At 56.6% G+C, this 16,397-nt stretch overlaps 1 protein-coding gene and 1 long non-coding RNA gene across 13 annotated transcripts in view; one reads left to right on the forward strand and one right to left on the reverse strand.

Moving 5' to 3' along the window:
* The window catches only part of CTIF (cap binding complex dependent translation initiation factor), a 297,353-nt gene that overhangs the window by 206,253 nt on the left and 74,703 nt on the right, over positions 1 to 16,397 (forward strand). For 6 of the 12 annotated variants that reach the window (XM_019815242.3, XM_045042243.1, XM_019815246.3 and 3 more), the window contains one exon: positions 1,404 to 1,703. In XM_019815242.3, coding sequence (XP_019670801.1) covers positions 1,404 to 1,703 — 300 coding nt within the window. Of the gene's footprint in view, positions 1 to 1,403; positions 1,704 to 5,577; positions 6,771 to 16,397 lie in introns of those variants that run through there. The other 6 variants (XM_045042237.1, XM_045042240.1, XM_045042242.1 and 3 more) reach the window with 4 other exon arrangements.
* On the reverse strand, positions 9,000 to 15,312 carry LOC109493452. The gene is made up of 4 exons (XR_006588360.1): positions 14,482 to 15,312; positions 12,862 to 13,091; positions 11,727 to 11,881; positions 9,000 to 10,730 (listed from the first exon to the last, which is right to left on the reverse strand). It is a non-coding gene; the product is annotated as an uncharacterized LOC109493452 (long non-coding RNA).

Below are 16,397 nucleotides of genomic sequence, written 5' to 3' on the forward strand. Positions count from 1 at the left end.
CTCCAAGCCTGGCCACAGAGGGGGGATTACTCACTAAGTTCCCTCCAGTCCTACTAAATGTAGCTGGTGCTTTAGGGCCCAGCAAACCACCTGCTGCTCCTCACTCTGCCTTTGACTGGCTGGGTGACCTTGGACAAGTCCCCTAACCTCTCCGAGCCCCAGTTGACTCATCTGTAAAATGAGACCAACACCGCATACCTTGCAGACAGGCCACGGCATGCACAAAGACCTCCTGGGTGGTTCTTACTTTATATACTGCCCGGGGGCCCAGATGGTGGGGCAGTGCGGTGGATAAGGAAGGGATTAGAACGGGTAAGATAGGTCCATAGCACCCATACACGGGTTTCGAGCACTCCCCTTAGGTGAGGCCTCCCGGATTCCCAGAGCAGGAGGACATTGGCTAAGGCCATAAGTAGGGCTCAGGGGAAGCTCGACATCATCCAGCCGCCGCATCTTCCCAGGAAGTAGACTGAGGCCCAGAGGGTGAAACCACTGCCCACAGCCGTACAGCTAGAGGCAGAAAGCAGGTTCGAGAACTCTGGTCTGTGCCTCCCGGCCTAGAGCTCTCCTGGTTGGGAATAGGAGGGCAAGCGCGGGACCCCACTTTCTGTCCCTGACCCTGCCCTTCTTCCCTGATCTCCCATCCCAGTAGGTAGGGCAGTCACATTCTTGGCCACCCATCCATTGTATTTGAATAAATACTTTTGAGACTATCAGATCTGTCCAAGCCTGGTGTACGTGCAGTGAACCTTCTTAAAGGTGTAGAGTTAGCTGTCTGAAATTTCCTTCCTAGAAGTGCCCATCCATTTAGTGGCACACTGGAGGGCTCCCTGGGGTATAGCGTTTGTTACAGAAGGCCAGCACAGTCTCCACAGGACATAAAACCAGGGCCATGTTTATCCGGATCTGGGAGCCTGGAAAGCAAGGCGGCCATTCCGTGGGCACCTTTTACCAATATAGCAGACATTTTGAATACTTTCCTCCTTTTACCAATATAGCAGACATTTTGAATACTTTCCTCCTTCCTGCCCTCGTTTTCTCTTTGACCCAGTTTTTTGTTTTGTTACCTTATTTCATCTTTTACAAGCCCCATTGGGTCATTCCTAGCTTGAGACCTTCGATGGGCACGTACGCAAACAGAACCAATATATGTGGGAATCCTGGGTAAGAGCTAGAACTTGCAAGGAAGATCAGCCCCTAAGAGCCAAGAAAAAGGCCAGCAGAGGGCCTTGGTGGTTGGGGGTCCTAGGTGGAGGTCAGCATTCCCAGAGGGACCAGACCTCAGGTTCATGAAGGTAGGGCTGGGTCCTTGCTGGGGGCAGCAGGCCTCCCTCCACTGGCCACCCCCAGTGGTATCCTCGGCTCCACTGAGGCACGACTCAGTTTGTCTCCCATGCCCCCAGGACGAAGTGGCCGTGGAGACCACCAACCCTCAGCAGAACAAGATGGACAAGTTGATTGAGATCCTCAACAGCATGCGGAACAACAGCAGTGACGTGGATGCCAAGCTCACCACCTTCATGGAGGAGGCCCAGAACTCGACCAACTCCGAGGAGATGCTGGGAGAGATCGTCCGGACCATCTACCAGAAGGCCGTGTCCGACCGCAGCTTCGCCTTTACGGCCGCAAAGCTCTGCGACAAGATGGCACTCTTCATGGTGGAGGGGACCAAGTTCCGGAGCCTGCTCCTCAACATGCTTCAGGTAACCGGACACCGACAGCTGAGCCTCCCCTCCCCCGCCCCGCCGCGCCCGCCAGTGGGTTATTACTAGAGAGAAGGCTGCAGATTCTGACCACAGTTGAACTTTTCCCAAGTTCCACCCTTGCCCGATTAATTATAGAAAATAAAAAGGCACTTGAGGGGCACGGGATGAGTGGCCGGATTTGCGTGTGTTTGTGTGAGTGATCCATGGTTACAATGGACCAATATAATTTTATAGGTGTTTCGTGTTTAACCAGCCTTTCCCTCTTTCTATTTCCACGATAAGAGAGCTGATCCTTGCTCTTCACCAGTGTCTGTGCTTTGACCTCTCCGGGTCCGAGCAGACGTGAACCGGGTGTAGACTTCACCTTTCCTCCTCCCGCCCCGGACCACCACCCCCAGGCCCTGGAGGTGGAGTGGCTGGAGCTGAGCAGAAGGTGCAAAGGCTTTGAGCGGGAGAGGTGTGATCTTCTTGCCGATACACTGGGCTTCCTGAAACCACTCTTAGGGCAAAAGGGAAGTGTGGCCACCTAAGACTGTCTTGTTCCTCGGTGCCTTCCGGCTCAAAATCCCTCCTCCCTCCCTTTTCGCTTCTTCCTCCATGGGTTCGCCGCATCCAGTGCTGGTTTCGTGACCGTGAGCGTGTAGTGTCGGTATGGGTGTGGGTGCGCAGACTAAGGCCAGCGCCGTTCCGTCCCACGAGCCAGGGGCCGATCCCTGCCCTTCTGTCACGGGTGCTAGCAGGTAAACTGGTGGCATCAGAGGAGAGGTAGCTGGTGGCCCGGCATGGCCACCATGGCTGGGGCCTCTTGGCTGGAGAAAAGTCTTCTGTAGTGTGACTTTGTACCTTAGGCTAGTTGAGATGTGAATTGAGTTTCCAGCCCAGGTGAGGTGAGACTAGAGCCTGGCGGTTCGGAAAGCAGGGGTGCAGAGCGGGCAGAGACCACCTGCGGGTCTGTCTGAACAAGGGCGACCGTGTGACAAGTCATCCAAACTACAACCGTCCTGAGAGTCGCGAGGGCTCTGTTTGTAATTACGCCCAGACACCAGGCGTAAACCAAGGCATGTGGTCGCCTTGGTCTCAACCACCTGGTTCGAAGTCTAAGGTCTCCTCCTAAAAAACAGGGAGGAGGGAGCCCCCTCCCCCCCACATGCTGCCCGCAGGGCTCCATCCCCGCCCTCCTCCCCTCTTCCTGGGGAGAGCCTGCTCACTGCAACCCGAGCCCTCGCTGGCCAGCCTGGCCTGCTTCTTTCCAGCTCCGGGCCCCGATCAGGTTCCCATTCCTGGATCGCCCACGCTCCCCTGGTGACGAATTCCCGCATTACCTGAGGGATTTGCACATCGGGCATGTTCCTCACGGGCCGGAATGTCCTGGGAGAGTGTGGAGGGTGACGGCCGGGAGCGGCCTGTCTGCCACGTCCTGCCAAGCATGGGGGAGTCAGGGCCGGGATCGGCCGTTCGCCTTGGATTTAGATCTTTTTCCGAGAAGGGCCAGGATAGGACAAGACTTCTAGACAACGGCTGCCAGCTCCAAGTAACCTAGCCAGAACCAGTGGCGGACAGACATACAGGGCGTGCGGACGAGACGCACCCAGCTGGGAAGGGCAGCTGGCCGCAGGGGCCGCCCAGGATCCTGCCCGGGTCAGGCATTTCTTCCAATGACCTGTGGTTAGAGCAGCCTTGCCCACGGTGTCCGGCAGGGCATCAATCCTGGGAAATGCTCAACCACAGAAGGGGCTCCGTGGCACGCCCGCCTCTCCGTCAGCCACAAAGTGGGCTGGCTCAGCACAGCAGGAAGGGAACCTGTTTGGCCGCACTGAACTCAACAGAGTCTCCTTTGCATCCCCCAGCTAATAACTTCTTCTGGAATTAGTATGCCGAGAGGCCTGGTTTGGCAAACACGAGCTCAGGGCAAGAACACTAACCTGAAAGCCGGGAAACAGGGCTTTCCGACCTGATTCAGGGGCCATCAGCTGGAACTGGACCTCTGCGGCTCCCGCTGGGACGTGCGTGACTTGGCTGCTTGACGCCCATCAGGGGACCTTACGGTTTTGCGCTGCCGGCGATGAGGCGGGGGCCTCGAGGAGGGGCACGAGGGGCCCCACGCAAGCCTCCTCCTCCCTCACTTTCCCTGGGCCCTTCCACTGCAGGAAACAGTCCCGGGTGCCCCTAGTCCTCAGAAACCTGCCCACCCCCTAGTGTGCCTCAAGGACAGGTACGTCATGTGCTTTGGGAGACGGCCCTACTGATGCCATCTTGTCCCTGGAGCAGAGACACATCTGCCACTTGCCTGGGTAGAGCACTTGTGGATTAGGTATTTAGAAACCTAAATGTCCCCCGTTGGCCCCCACTCACCCCGTCTTCACCACCCGCAGCCCCAGCTTTTGCGTAAGCTAAGGAGAGAACCCCTCGAAGGGCTTGAGCCAGACGCTCACTTTCAAGGCCCTTCAGGCTCCCACGGAGGGCAGACTGGATGTGCGCGTGTGCGGCTGCCCCGAGCTCCTGACGGATCAACTCCCTGACTGCGAGGCCCAGAGGAAACCAGCCCCCATGGGTCTGATTGGGCCTCCTCGGGCCCTGCTGCTTCTCCCAGCCGCTGAGGAGGGGACAGATTGAAGTCAGCTTTCCAGGCAGCATGATTGATTCATGGCCATTCATCACCCCAGACTCACAAGGTACAAGAAAAGAGGGAAGTAGGCATGGGTCATCAAACCCCACTTTCCTTCTCAAGGCCCACAGGGGTGTCTTTTTTTACTTGCCTTCATTTTCTGGCAAACCTGGCAGACAGCCCCAGCCCGGCCCCCAGAGCTCTCCCCTTCCCTCTCTCCCTCTGTGGTTCACTCTCCACTCCATCCTCTTACAGCTCACCGGGTCTCCAGCCAGCCCCCTTCCGTGGCCTCTGAGATGCCCCACCCCGTCCCCCGCTGTGGTCAGTTAGGCGGCTTCCTCCACGTCAGAGGCCCGGCTTAGTGAGGCTGGCCGCAATGTGCCAAGGGTGTGAAGCACCCTGTGAACTCAGCTCTCGGCATTGGCTTTGGGTGTGCTCCGTTTTGCTGCCCCAGGTTTCAGCAGCGGGAGCTGGCGGCATAGGGGGAGGGGCGGGCTCTGACGTAGAGGGTGCTGTGGCAGAGGTGGGAGAGCTGCCCCCCAAGCCGGGGCGCAGACCCCATGGAGCGTAACTGGGGCCAGGCGGAGGTCAAAGGACCTTTCACCCTTCCCAGCCAGACTCAGCATCGTCAGCTCCAGGAACCCAGAACACTGCCCTCGTGAGCCATGATGATGCCAGGGACCCTAGGGTTTCAGTAGACCCCCGGTCACCAGTCCCACAGCCCAGAAATGGTCCCCAATTTTTACATTCAAAACCGAGTCCTTTTGCCTTCAACGTGGTCCTTTCCCTAGCGTTCTTGTAAACAAAATTCTACTTATTATAATAACAGACATTTCTTAAATGCGTCAGATCAGTGCCTCTCATCAGAGCAGCGCTTCTCAAACTCGAACGTGCTCTTGAGTCACACGGGATTTCATTTAAATGGAGATTCTGGTTTGGTAGCTCTGAGTGCAGCCCGAGAGTTTGCAGGTCCAACACGTTCCTGGGTGCTGGTGGCCCAGAGACCTCACACTCTGAGTAGCAAGGCATTGTGTCGGATGACTGATGGTTTGTGGGCGATGGCTCAGTGTCACAAATAGGCCAACGGGGGCACAGTCTTTTATCGGTGTGATCGTGCAGTGTGGGAATCTGGCCTGGCAATGGTGAGTTTCTTCGTTAGGCCAGTGGTTCTCGGCCCAGCTGCCCCTGAGAATAGTATGGAGAGGAGCTTGTAAGATACACTGTTGCAGGCGTCCTACCCCAGACCGGGCGAATTCCATCCTCCAGGGACAGGCTGGCCTTCCTTTTGAAAGAACGCCCCCCGTGATTCTGCTGGGTAGCTGGCCGAGCACCGCTGTCAGGAAGACGCTTCAGAGATGCCCTGACTGTGCCACTGTTGTCACTCACGAACCAGCTGGCCCTGCCTGTCATCCCGTGAGCCAGTCGAGAAATTTGTACCAGGTACTGGACTCTTTGCTGAGTAATGTGGAAAGACGCGGAGCCCGAGCTGGTGGGAGAACACCAAAGCAGGAGACGGGGCAGCTGAGACAGTCCCTTCACCTCGCCTGGCCTCGGGGTTCCCCTCCGGGCAGTGAGGAAGCTGTTCTGGATCACCCCGGGGGCCCTTTCTTATACTCCTCTCCCCCATTCTGGGGTTCCTCCTGGAGCACCTCCACACTAACCAAGTCATCCCGGTGGGAGCCCAGAGCTGCCTCTCCTCGCCACTGGCCCTACTTCTCTCTGTCCTCAGATTGTCTCCCCACGTCCTTTTTCTTTTTCTTGGCCTCCGATGTTTGTCAGGGCAGTGATCGTATGTTCCAGAAGAAGGACCTCACTCTCAGCCCACGTTGTCGGGAGTGGGCCAGAGGCCGGGCCACCCAGTAAAAGCTGGGAAGTCGATTTGTTTCATTGCCCAGCCCGCCTCACTCCCCCTCTCCCACCCAGCCCCTGACTTCGTGTTTGTGGGGTTCCACACCCACTAGAGTGTGTGCGCGGATGCTTTCTGACTTCCGGGAGAATATGGGTTGCCCAGGACCCCTGGGTTATGGAAGTCACCAAAACTCGCCTTGACCGTCACCAGGGAATAGTGGAATGATAATAGGGCAGAGGGGTGGCAGGGGAGGCTCCAGCTTCACCCAGGGAAGAATGAGCATGCCTCTTTTATGGGACCTTTGGAATGAGAGGAATTGGAGGCCTGAGCCCCCTCCACCCGGCACTGCCCTGTCACCACCCCAAGCCTTCCACTTGGGCTCAGGGAGTGCTCCTTCTCCGAGATATGCCTGGGTAGTACAAGTTCAAGCCCTCCTCTGTTGAAATGTGTGTGCCCTGTTTAGCCAAGAGGTGTCTGCATCTGAGCTATGCGGAGCGAAGTATTATTAGAGCAGGCATCAGTGTGTCTGTAATTGACCCCAGCTCTCCCTAGCAACCGTTGCCAACAACACATCTAACAGAAGGATGCGATACCTTTTTTGAAAAAAAAAAAAAAAAAAAAAAAAAAACAACTCATCCCAACTCAAGTCGTAAACACAGCGGGGCTGTTGTGAAAAAATGCCAACTCGGAATCTGGCATCAGACCAGATTTCAAAATAAATTGCTCTCCACCAGCACCTTCTATAAGATTGTCTTTTAAAAAGCTGGCCTCAAGCTAGGGAGCAGATAAACCCTTGTGTTTCAGGCGAGGTCACCAGTAAGCACTGCGTTTGGAGCTTTTGAAACACGGAAGCTCCACTGAGTCGTGCCTGGGGGCTGCACAGGGCTTCTGCGGGGTCTCTGGGAGTGGCTTCAACTGTGGGTTTAGGCCCAGAAGATACACTCAAGACTCCCCGGTCTGGCTGCTCTATCAGTAAGTCAGAACATAATATGCGTCTTCAGGGTTTGAGTGACACATACACCCTATTCCTGCCCCGTTTCTCTCAAACTCTGCCCCCTGTCTTGGTCCCACGGTTGCTGGCTGGGGGCCAGCACTGGCACTGGGCCATCCCTCTAACTCCACTCATCAGGGAGAACCTCCTTCTCTCCTGGTTATCTCAAGGTTTTGGGAAAAATGAAACTTGTTCCTCTCCACTTGGAGCCTCGAGTTCCTAACTCCCATCTTTTACAGGGGGGAGGGAGGAGAGGAGCTAACACTGATTCTTGGGGTTGTAACCAGTTCTAAATGTAAGCTGCTCAAGAGCAGAAGTCCTGGCTGAGTTAGCATTGGTCCCCAGCTCCTGGCCTCATGACTTGGACGTAGTAGGTGCTCGGGAAATGCTCGCAGGGGAAAGACGGAGCCCTCAGTATTAGGCCCCAGTGCTCCCTGGTGTATGATGAGCTTCTTCACTCCTGAGCACCTTGTGAGTGAATGCCAAGAGCCGGGTTCCAGGGCAGGAATCTTTCCCCATGTTCACAGATGAGAAAAGTGTCTCAGGAAGGCTACAAGCTTTACCCAAAGTCATAGGGCTGAATGAGAGCCACCAGCCCGCCACCCTGGCTCCCGTGCCACTGCCCAGATAAGGTGTAAGGGCCAGAAAGTTGGGAAAATCAGGAATCTGTCTCACGAAGCTATCCGTGGGGATTCCAAAAGCCACCCTTCTGGAATAATCCCACTGCCTTTCCAGCAAGCAGTCTCTGAGTCTGAGCTTTCTGGGCCACTGGAGGGCTGGGGGCGTCTGAGGAGACACCTTTACATCGCCATTTGCTTTATCCAGATGAACCACACAGCTGCTATTCCTGAGGTGAGGCCTGGTTCTCCCCCTTGAACCCTCTCTCTCTGCTTAGACCTCCCTTACTCCTGCATGCCCACCGCTGAGCCGACGTGCACTCCAGGCATGTAAACTAATTTTACTGTTGGCCCAAGCCAGGCATACCCAGGGATAGAAGCACATTGTTCTGTGCATTCCAGAGCTTGAGCAAAGCCCTGGGCTGTACCCACCCCGAGGTCCCCTCCACTGGTTGCTAGAAATCAAGAGGGGATAAAGCAAAGGGCTCACAGGCAAACACAGGCAGCTTTCCCTGTGGGCAGATTGTGGATGGTGTTTGCACAGACCCACAAAAAGGTCTTTTTCTCTTAAAAAAAAAAAAAAAAAGACGTCGCCCCACCTGCTGGCTGGTGTCAGCACCCTGAGTCATTCTGCCCATGCTGGAGTCCTTGCCCTGTGAGGGCCACGCAGAGTCGGCACACGCACTCCCCCCAAATGGTGGGCACCAGGCAAGCCCTGCCTCGCGTGTCACGGGAGACCCCAGGACCTTGACCTTCTGCAAAGGAGGCTGCAGCAGGCACAGCTACCCCACCAGGGAGAGCCGGTGCTTGGCTGATACCAAAGGTCCGGTCCACCCTACCGGAACCAGAGACGGCTACTTGTTGCCCACGCTTGCTCTGGCATGAGCAGATCGGACCTCCTTTCTGGCAGCCCTCGTTTTCTTCCTCTCAACCAACACGTAACGAAGCCCTTGCTGGCTACCCTCCACAATGGCAGAGCCCGTACATGGCTCGTCTCTGCTAACCTGCCCACCCCTCTGGTCCTCTCCTCCCACTTGGTGCAGGTGAGGGTAGCGTCCAAAGCCTGAGTGTCTTTTTCGAGGCTCCAGCTGCCTCTGACTGTTCAACATGGTGTGGAGCAGAGGGGAAGCAGGAGGTGGCTTCCAAAAGTGCTGAGTCTAAGGCCCCGCCTAGAACTTTGGAATACTGAGTGGGACAGAAGCCGCCTGTGATTTTGACAGGAAGAAAAAAAGCAGTTTGAATTTTTAATTGGAACATAAGCAGAGAGAAGACAGTGATCATCGACCCTCAGTAAGTCCCAGAAGGAGCCCAGAACAGCGGCTTGCCCATTACGGTTTTCTTGTTGGAGGCTGTGTCCCCTGGTGCCTTGGGAGCAAAGACTGTGTCCTTGTCATCCTTGTGTTCCCCACCACCCCCCCCCACTACCGTGCCATCCCATAGCAGGTACTCAGCAAGCATCCGATGGTTGGTTCAGGAGTTCAGCCTAGCGGGGACAAAGGAACATTGGTGGCAACAGAAGGGAATAGTTCAGTGTCCGGCTCCCGCCCATCTCTGGGCCAGGGGAACTTTACCCGAGTCAGGGATTATTTCACCATCACCTGTGTTTCTTGCCAGGCCGTGTCCTCCTCCCTGCACAGCCTCACCCCCACCCCCGGCTTCATTTTCCCTGCTAAATCCCCTCACAGAACTTGGCTGGGCGCTTCCCCGTCTGAGGCTGCCATGCCGAGGCAGGCCCTGCCGATAAGTGGGTTATCGGAGAAGGCCAGCTCGGGTGTCCTGGGCCCCAGAGGGTCACCCCTGGCTGGCTGGCGGCTCACCCCCAGCACCTCCTCCTTCCCCCTTCCCAGAGCCAGGCCAGCAGGAGACAGCAGACCCTCCCCGCAGCTCAGCGAGCGCCCGGCCCCCAGCCGCCGCTGGGAATCTGAGCTATGCTAAGCCGCTCCAGATCACGGCATCGCTGCCCTGCCCAGGCACGGCCGGCCCAGACAGGGCGCCTCTACCTGCCGTGGCCGCCTCTGGAAAGTTGGCACTGCCTGGGCCGATGGAAAAAATCTCCCTGCAGGTTATGTAACTGCTCACCACCCTGTCCCTGGCTCCCCAGGGAGGCTCCCCAGCCACCACCAAGGAAGAGGGGCCCTCCCCAAGGCAGGGAGGGGATGGCGGCCGAAGGTCATTCTTTCAAAGAGAAGTAAACAGTCTTGAGGGATTGTCTAAGCTCCTCCTCGAGGAGTCCCCAGGACTGCTGTTCCCTATGGCTTGCAGAGCTCAAAGGCCCACCCCAGCCGCATGGCCTCGCAGGGCGAGGAAGGCTTGCCAAGGGAGCTGGGCTCCGCAGGAGGGGCTGAGAAGCAGAGAGGGAAGGAGGGTTTTATGGTTGGCTTGTTTGGTTTGGATTGGTTGGTTGTTTTTGTTTTTGTTTTTGTTTTTTCATTTGGCCTTGTTTTCTTGTGATAAAGTATATGCAACATAAAATGTACCATTTGGGCCATGTTTTAAGCGCACCACTGAGTGGCACCAAGCACAGCCAGAAGGTTGCACAGCCACTCCCACCATCCACCCCCAGAACCTCTCATCGTCCCAAACAGAAGCCCTGTGGCCACCAGGCAGTAACCCCCCGGCCCCCCAGCCCCCTCACCTTCTGTCAACATGGCTCTCATGCTCTTACACATATCCCACAGAAGTGGGATCATAAAATAGCCGTCCTTCTGTGTCTGGCTTATTACACTTAGCAAAACGGTTTCGAGGTTCATCTACGCAGGAGCATGTGTCAGAACTTCCTTCCTTGTCCCGGGCGAATAATATTCCATGGGTGTGGTTACACCACGTTCTGTTTATCCGTTTGTCTGTTTATCGATGGGCACTGGGGTTGTTTCCTCTTCTGGCTTTCGTGAGTAGCACCGTCATGAATGTGTACGTACAAGTATCTGTTTGGCCCCTTCTTTCAATCTTTTGGAAAATATACCTAGAAGTAGAATTGCTGAATCACGTGGAAATTCTACTTTCAACTTTTTAGGAACTGCCGAACTGTTTTCTGGGAGGTTCGTTTTTGATGGGGGAAATATAATGAGTGAAGGCCCAAAGAAATGGTGCAGGTGAGGGACAGTGGGGAGACTGGCCTGCAGTCAAGGTGTAAGTGGAGAGCTGGAAGAAGTCCATAAGGTGGAACAAAAGGGTTTGGACTTTATGAAATTGGACCAGGGAGCCCTTGTTGGTTCTTGAGCTGTAGCATGCCCAGGTTATCTAAAAATCACAGAACAGGGGCGCCTGGGTAGCTCAGTCGGTTAAGCGACCGACTCTTGATTTGGGCTCAGGTCTTGTTCTCATGGTTCGTGGGTTCGAGTCCCACATCGGGCTCTGTGTTGATAGTGTGGAGCCTGCTTCGGAGTCTCCCTCCCTCTCTCTCTGCCCCTCCCCCGCTCATTCCCCCCCCCCTCTCTCTCTCTCCCCCACTGTCTCTCTCTCTCTCTCTCTCTCTCTCTCTCTCTCTCTCTCTCAAAAATAAATAAATAAATAAACATGTAAAAAAATTATTTTTTAATCCCAGAGCAGCATGGACCTGAAGGCAGGACCTATAGAGTACCCACCCAACCCATTCATCCTGTAGATGCGAGACCGGAGGCCCAGGAAGGTTAACAGAAGCCGTGCTTTGGGAACAAGCGTGTGATGGGTTGTAGGATGTTACGCTTGGAAATCTCTTACATTAGAGAACCAGGGGTTTTAGGTGGTGGCCACAGTCGTCTCTTTGTAAAGAGAGCACACGCAGATTGGAGCCCGCCCCTCAGAGATCTAAGCTGCGGGGGGCAACGCCTCGTTCCCCCGCCCTCCCCCCCGGAGCCCACTCCCCAGCCCTTGGTGCATGGAACCCTCGCATTCCAGCCACCCCCCCCACCCCACAATCCAGAGGCTGGAAGCTGGGGTTGCCTGCCGCGGGGCCAGCGGGCCAGCATGAGAGATGTACCATTCTTCCTCTGCTCTCCATCCTTCTCAAGTGCCAAGAGCTTCAAGAGCAAGGAGTCAGTAGAGAATCTTTAAACTGAGGCCCCCGTATGAACAGGCTTCCTAGCCAAGGGCACGTGACCTCTGTTCCAGTGGGGGCACGGAGCACGTAGCCACCTGCCGAGAGAATGAACGGGACTCTGTCCGGTCTGTCCCCCACCCTTGCCCACCCCACCCCCGTGCCCTTCCCATGCTGCTCCCGCACATCTCCCCTCCCCACTCCTTCCCCTGTCCCTGTGCGCACGGGCTGTGTTCTGGATGCCTGGCGTGGGTGAGGGTGACTTATCAAGTTAGGAGTTGGGGGCACAGAAAAAGGACGACAGGACAGTGATGTAAACGGCCAGCAAGGGGGTCACACTTGGTTTGAACTCGCTGCTTTCAGGGCAGCTGGCTTGCATCTCCCTAGACAGATAAGAGGTCCCTGTAAGTGGACAGAAGTCTTCCCAGCTCCCCTCCAGATGGCCGCTGAGCAGTCACCGGGCATCCCGGGATACAGAGTGCAATGCAAGGAAGCGGGTGGGGGGTTTTCTGTGCCTCCATTGCTTCTGGGCCAAGGGGCATCGTGAGAACAATGCAAAACAATGAGAGGCCCCGTTGCTAGTTTCTTCTAGACTTTTCCCCATTTGGTGCATCTCTGTCCAGAAGACATGGTGACACTCAATCATGAAACAGAGGCTGGATTGTGTGGCCCCTCAAGGTCACCTTCCAGCATAGGAACTCTGGGGGCAGCCTCAGAACCATCACCCCAGGAAGTGCACCCTTCACCCGGGAAGTGAACCCAAAGTTCAGAATCAGGGCTCCCTGTGCCCTGAGTCTCCGTCCCTACGGCCTCATGCCTGGAGTTGAGTCTCCAGGGAGAAACAGTCCCAGCCCCTTCCTGGCCCCACCTCAACCCCAGTTACAGCCAACAGTGCCAGGAAGAGGGTGGGCTGCCCCTTTAAGGGAGCAACTTACGCCTTTGGTGTCCTTCCAGATACTAGTACACAGAGGGCAGTCATCTCTGATACGTGGAGACAGACATGCTCGGTCAAGAGCAGTCCCCTCGTGGGGTGGCCACCCAGCCCTGGGGAAGCCCCTTGCCTCCCAGATCAACCTACCGTTGACAGTCCCAGCTACGACCAACCAGGCTCCAGAGAGGTTGCGACACCATGTATGTACGTATGCCTGGATCGTTTGCATCCGGACCGATGAAGCAGAGAGGACCCAAGAGCCACCACGCTACCGTGTAGTGCCCAGATGGGCCTCTGAACAGGGGTGATACCCAAGTGGGGGTAGCATAGGTGGGATTTGGGGCTGGCTGGACTCCATCGAAAGCTTCTGGATATACCTGTAATCCGCATAAGCCTATTCTTGAGCAGCTGCATATAAATCAGAGCTCCACATGTTGGACTCACACTTGCCACCGACCCCCAGAGACGGTAGTTATTGCATTGCTCTGGGTGTTGAAAACGTCTGACGAAAGGAATAGTGTCTCTAATGCAGCGTAGAAGCAGCGTCACCTGGGACTCGGCCTGCAGGCCACAGAGACTCCCTCTGGATGACTTCCTGCCTTGTGGCATGAGAAACCATTGATGAAGCCCAGAGTCCAACCCCCACCCCGTCTAACATCTCACCCTGGTTCTGGTACCGCTCAGCTGGCGACTTTGGGCCCATCTCACACGCCAGCCACCCTCCACTTAGTCTTCATTACATGGGTAATAAAACCTGTGTCCTGCACCTGCTTACCCCACAGACATAGTCATGGTTAAAATCTATTGGAACACGGATCATTTTGTCTGGCCTCTTCAGGCTCTTCCTCCAAGAGGAACTTCTGAATTTCATAAAACCATGTTTCTCTTTTTGCGTTCTTTTTTCTTTCTATTATTATTCATCGAGTTTCCTAGGAGAGGCCCCACACAGACCTTCTACAAGCCTAGGGGCCACCGACTCACGCTAGGACTTGGGATTCAGCGATGGCACTGTGGATAACCCAGGGATCCAGCAGCAAGGAAAGCCCTCACGGGGACCCCGGGGCTGGCATTGTGTCCCTGCTGGGTGCCCCATGCTCAGCACTATTAAACCCCAGCAAAGCAGGGGCCACTGGCCTCTACCAGGTATTTAGAAATCTGCTGGAGGGGCAAGGCCAGCTCAACTGGAGAGAAGTTTAGATAAAGTCAGAGGAGGGGGCAAGGCTTTTACGTGCTAGCACCTAGGGAAGACTTCCTGGAGGAGGGGGCATGAAAAAAAGAGGCAGGATTTGGAGAGCCCGAGGGAAACGTGGAAGAAGCCAGAGCAAATGCTTGTAGATGAGAGGAGCTGGGGGGGGGGGGGGGGGCGGGCCACAGTTGTGTGGGATGAGGCGCGTGTTGCCCTGTGAGCCTGGCAAGGGTGTCTGGATAGCGCTGGGGGCTCCCCCAGTGTCAGCAAGCCCCGGTGTGAGGCTGCCCAGCCAGGCCGTGACCCCAGGCCACAGTAACCACACTGGCCCTTTCATTTGCTGGCACTTGCTTTTTGCCTTCGCAGGCCAAGACGGTTTTAACCCAGAACTAAAACTTCTCCTTTAAGAGCAACGAGTCCCTGCCAACCTTGGGCCTCAGTCCATCTTGGGCAAGAGGCAGGGAGGACCACTGCCTCTGGGGCCCAGGCCAGCCTGCTGCGGGGGGGCTCCGGACGCCTGGGTGTCACGGAGGCGGATAGTCTGGGGCCTGGCAGTCAGGGGCAGGGTCCCAGGTGCCTACCTCGTGTGGCTCACTCAGCCCCTCTCTGTGGATCGGCTGCCCCCGAGGGCAGCCTGTAGGTGGGTGCCCTGGCGCTTCTCTACGCGCAGACGTGCAGCGTCACGCTATCTTATTGTCCCCTCCTCCTGCAGCAGCCACTTAGCCCACAGGGAGGGAGCAGGCTGTGCGTGAGGCCGCGGGGCCAGGCAGTGTCACAAAGCCTACCCATTCTTATCTCCCCCTCCTCTGCAGGAGCCCCTACTCCTCCTCCCCCAGCACATATTTTCTGGCCTGCCTCAAGGGTTCGGGCAGGAGACAGAAGTCTGAAGCCAGCATCTGGCCTAGCTCAACCCGCTGTGGACCTCGGTGTCCTCATGTGGTCTGGGGGTTGGCTTCCCCGCTGTGCAGCAGGGCTCACGGTTCCTTCTGTCTGGCTCCCTCAGCCCCTCGGGCGCCTTGGGCTTGTGAAGGTTGAGTGGGGGTCCAGGACCGAGGAGAGCCTAGAAAATATCTGGGAGACACGTAGGGGCGGGAAGAAAAGCTGGGGCACTGCTCTGTAGGGGACTTACAGGTGTGGTATAGGAGACCCCCCACCCCCGGCCCCCACCGGCTGCAGCGTGCTCAGCTCTAGCCCCTGCCCTGCATTTCTCTAGCTGGGTGACCTCAGGCCAGTCCTCTCACCCTTCTGGTGGCTTCCTCACCTGTAAAATAAGGGGGTCAGAAGGGCGATTTCCAAGTCTGTGTCTCTGTGTCTGTTATTCTAAAGCAGACATGCCGGCCCCATACGGAGTGCCTGTTAATTGCCCGCTGCCGACTGATTGGTCAGTGGGTTGACCAGAGTGAAGAGCGGACCCCATGTCACCCTCTCCCCACCGGCGGCGGGGGGGGGGGGGGGGGGAGGTCTGCAGTCCGGTCTGCTCCTCCCTGCCCTCCCGGCCTCGTCTGCAGAGTCCAGTGCCCTCCTGGCGGGAAGGGCAGCCTGCAGGGGGCGCCAGCGCGCAAGGCTGGCCTCACCTGCCTGCAGGCCCCTCCCAGGCCAGCCCAGCATCTTGGCATCCTGGGGGCTTTCCCGTTGGGAAGATTGAAGCCATATGGTGGCATCTCTGCCACAAAGCCACCTTCCCCTGTGCAATTTCCAGCCCTTCGAGGGGCCCCATCCCTGAGTTCAGCAACCTCAGTTTGAGGGTCCCTTCCAGACCTCTGCGGCAAGCCAGAATAACGCTCACTCCCCCGGCGTCTGGGTGTTCCTGTCAGCTGTCTGGCTGGGGGCCCTTTTTCCTCCTCCCTTTCATCCGGGCAGTGTCTCTGCAGGCATTCAGCGTGCACTGGCTGGGAGCAGACACCACCCCCTAAGTACCCATTAGAGTTTTGTGAGGTGGGTGTTCATACTACCCATGGGTGAAGAAAGTTCCAGAAAGCTTAGGAAACAGACCTGAAGTCGCGTAGCCTGTGAGTGACAGAAGCAAAACAGACCCTCGTCCCCGTTGTGCCCTGTACCCCTCGCCTCCTCAGAACGTGTGCCGCCCGAGTGCCTCTGTTGGCTGAAGTGTATTTGTGTTTGGGGACAGGGCCGGGCCAGGTATAAGGTGGAGGACAGGTGGTGAGGAATGAGATTAGAAGATGCCTTTGAGGTGACAGGGTTGACCAGAGCCTCCTCCCCGCAGACTAAACAATAGCTGAGTGATCTCCCCACTGTCATCGTATGGCCGAGAGCATCGAGACAGTTTCCAGACGAGAGCTCAGGGGTCCGCTGCTCCCTGTGTGTCTCAGGGGGGGCACGGGGCAGGGGTGCCTCTTCCCACCAAGCTGCAAGACAAGCAACAAGGTGGCTCCTTGTTCTCCCAGCCAGCCTCAGCTTCTCCCCTGTGGCCGTCCCACTCATGGGTTTCTAGCCCGTCACCCTGGTGATTCATGAAACAAAGGCAAAGAGAAGAAAA

The sequence above is a fragment of the Felis catus genome, chromosome D3, assembly GCF_018350175.1.
Source record: "Felis catus isolate Fca126 chromosome D3, F.catus_Fca126_mat1.0, whole genome shotgun sequence".
NCBI lineage: Eukaryota > Metazoa > Chordata > Mammalia > Carnivora > Felidae > Felis > Felis catus.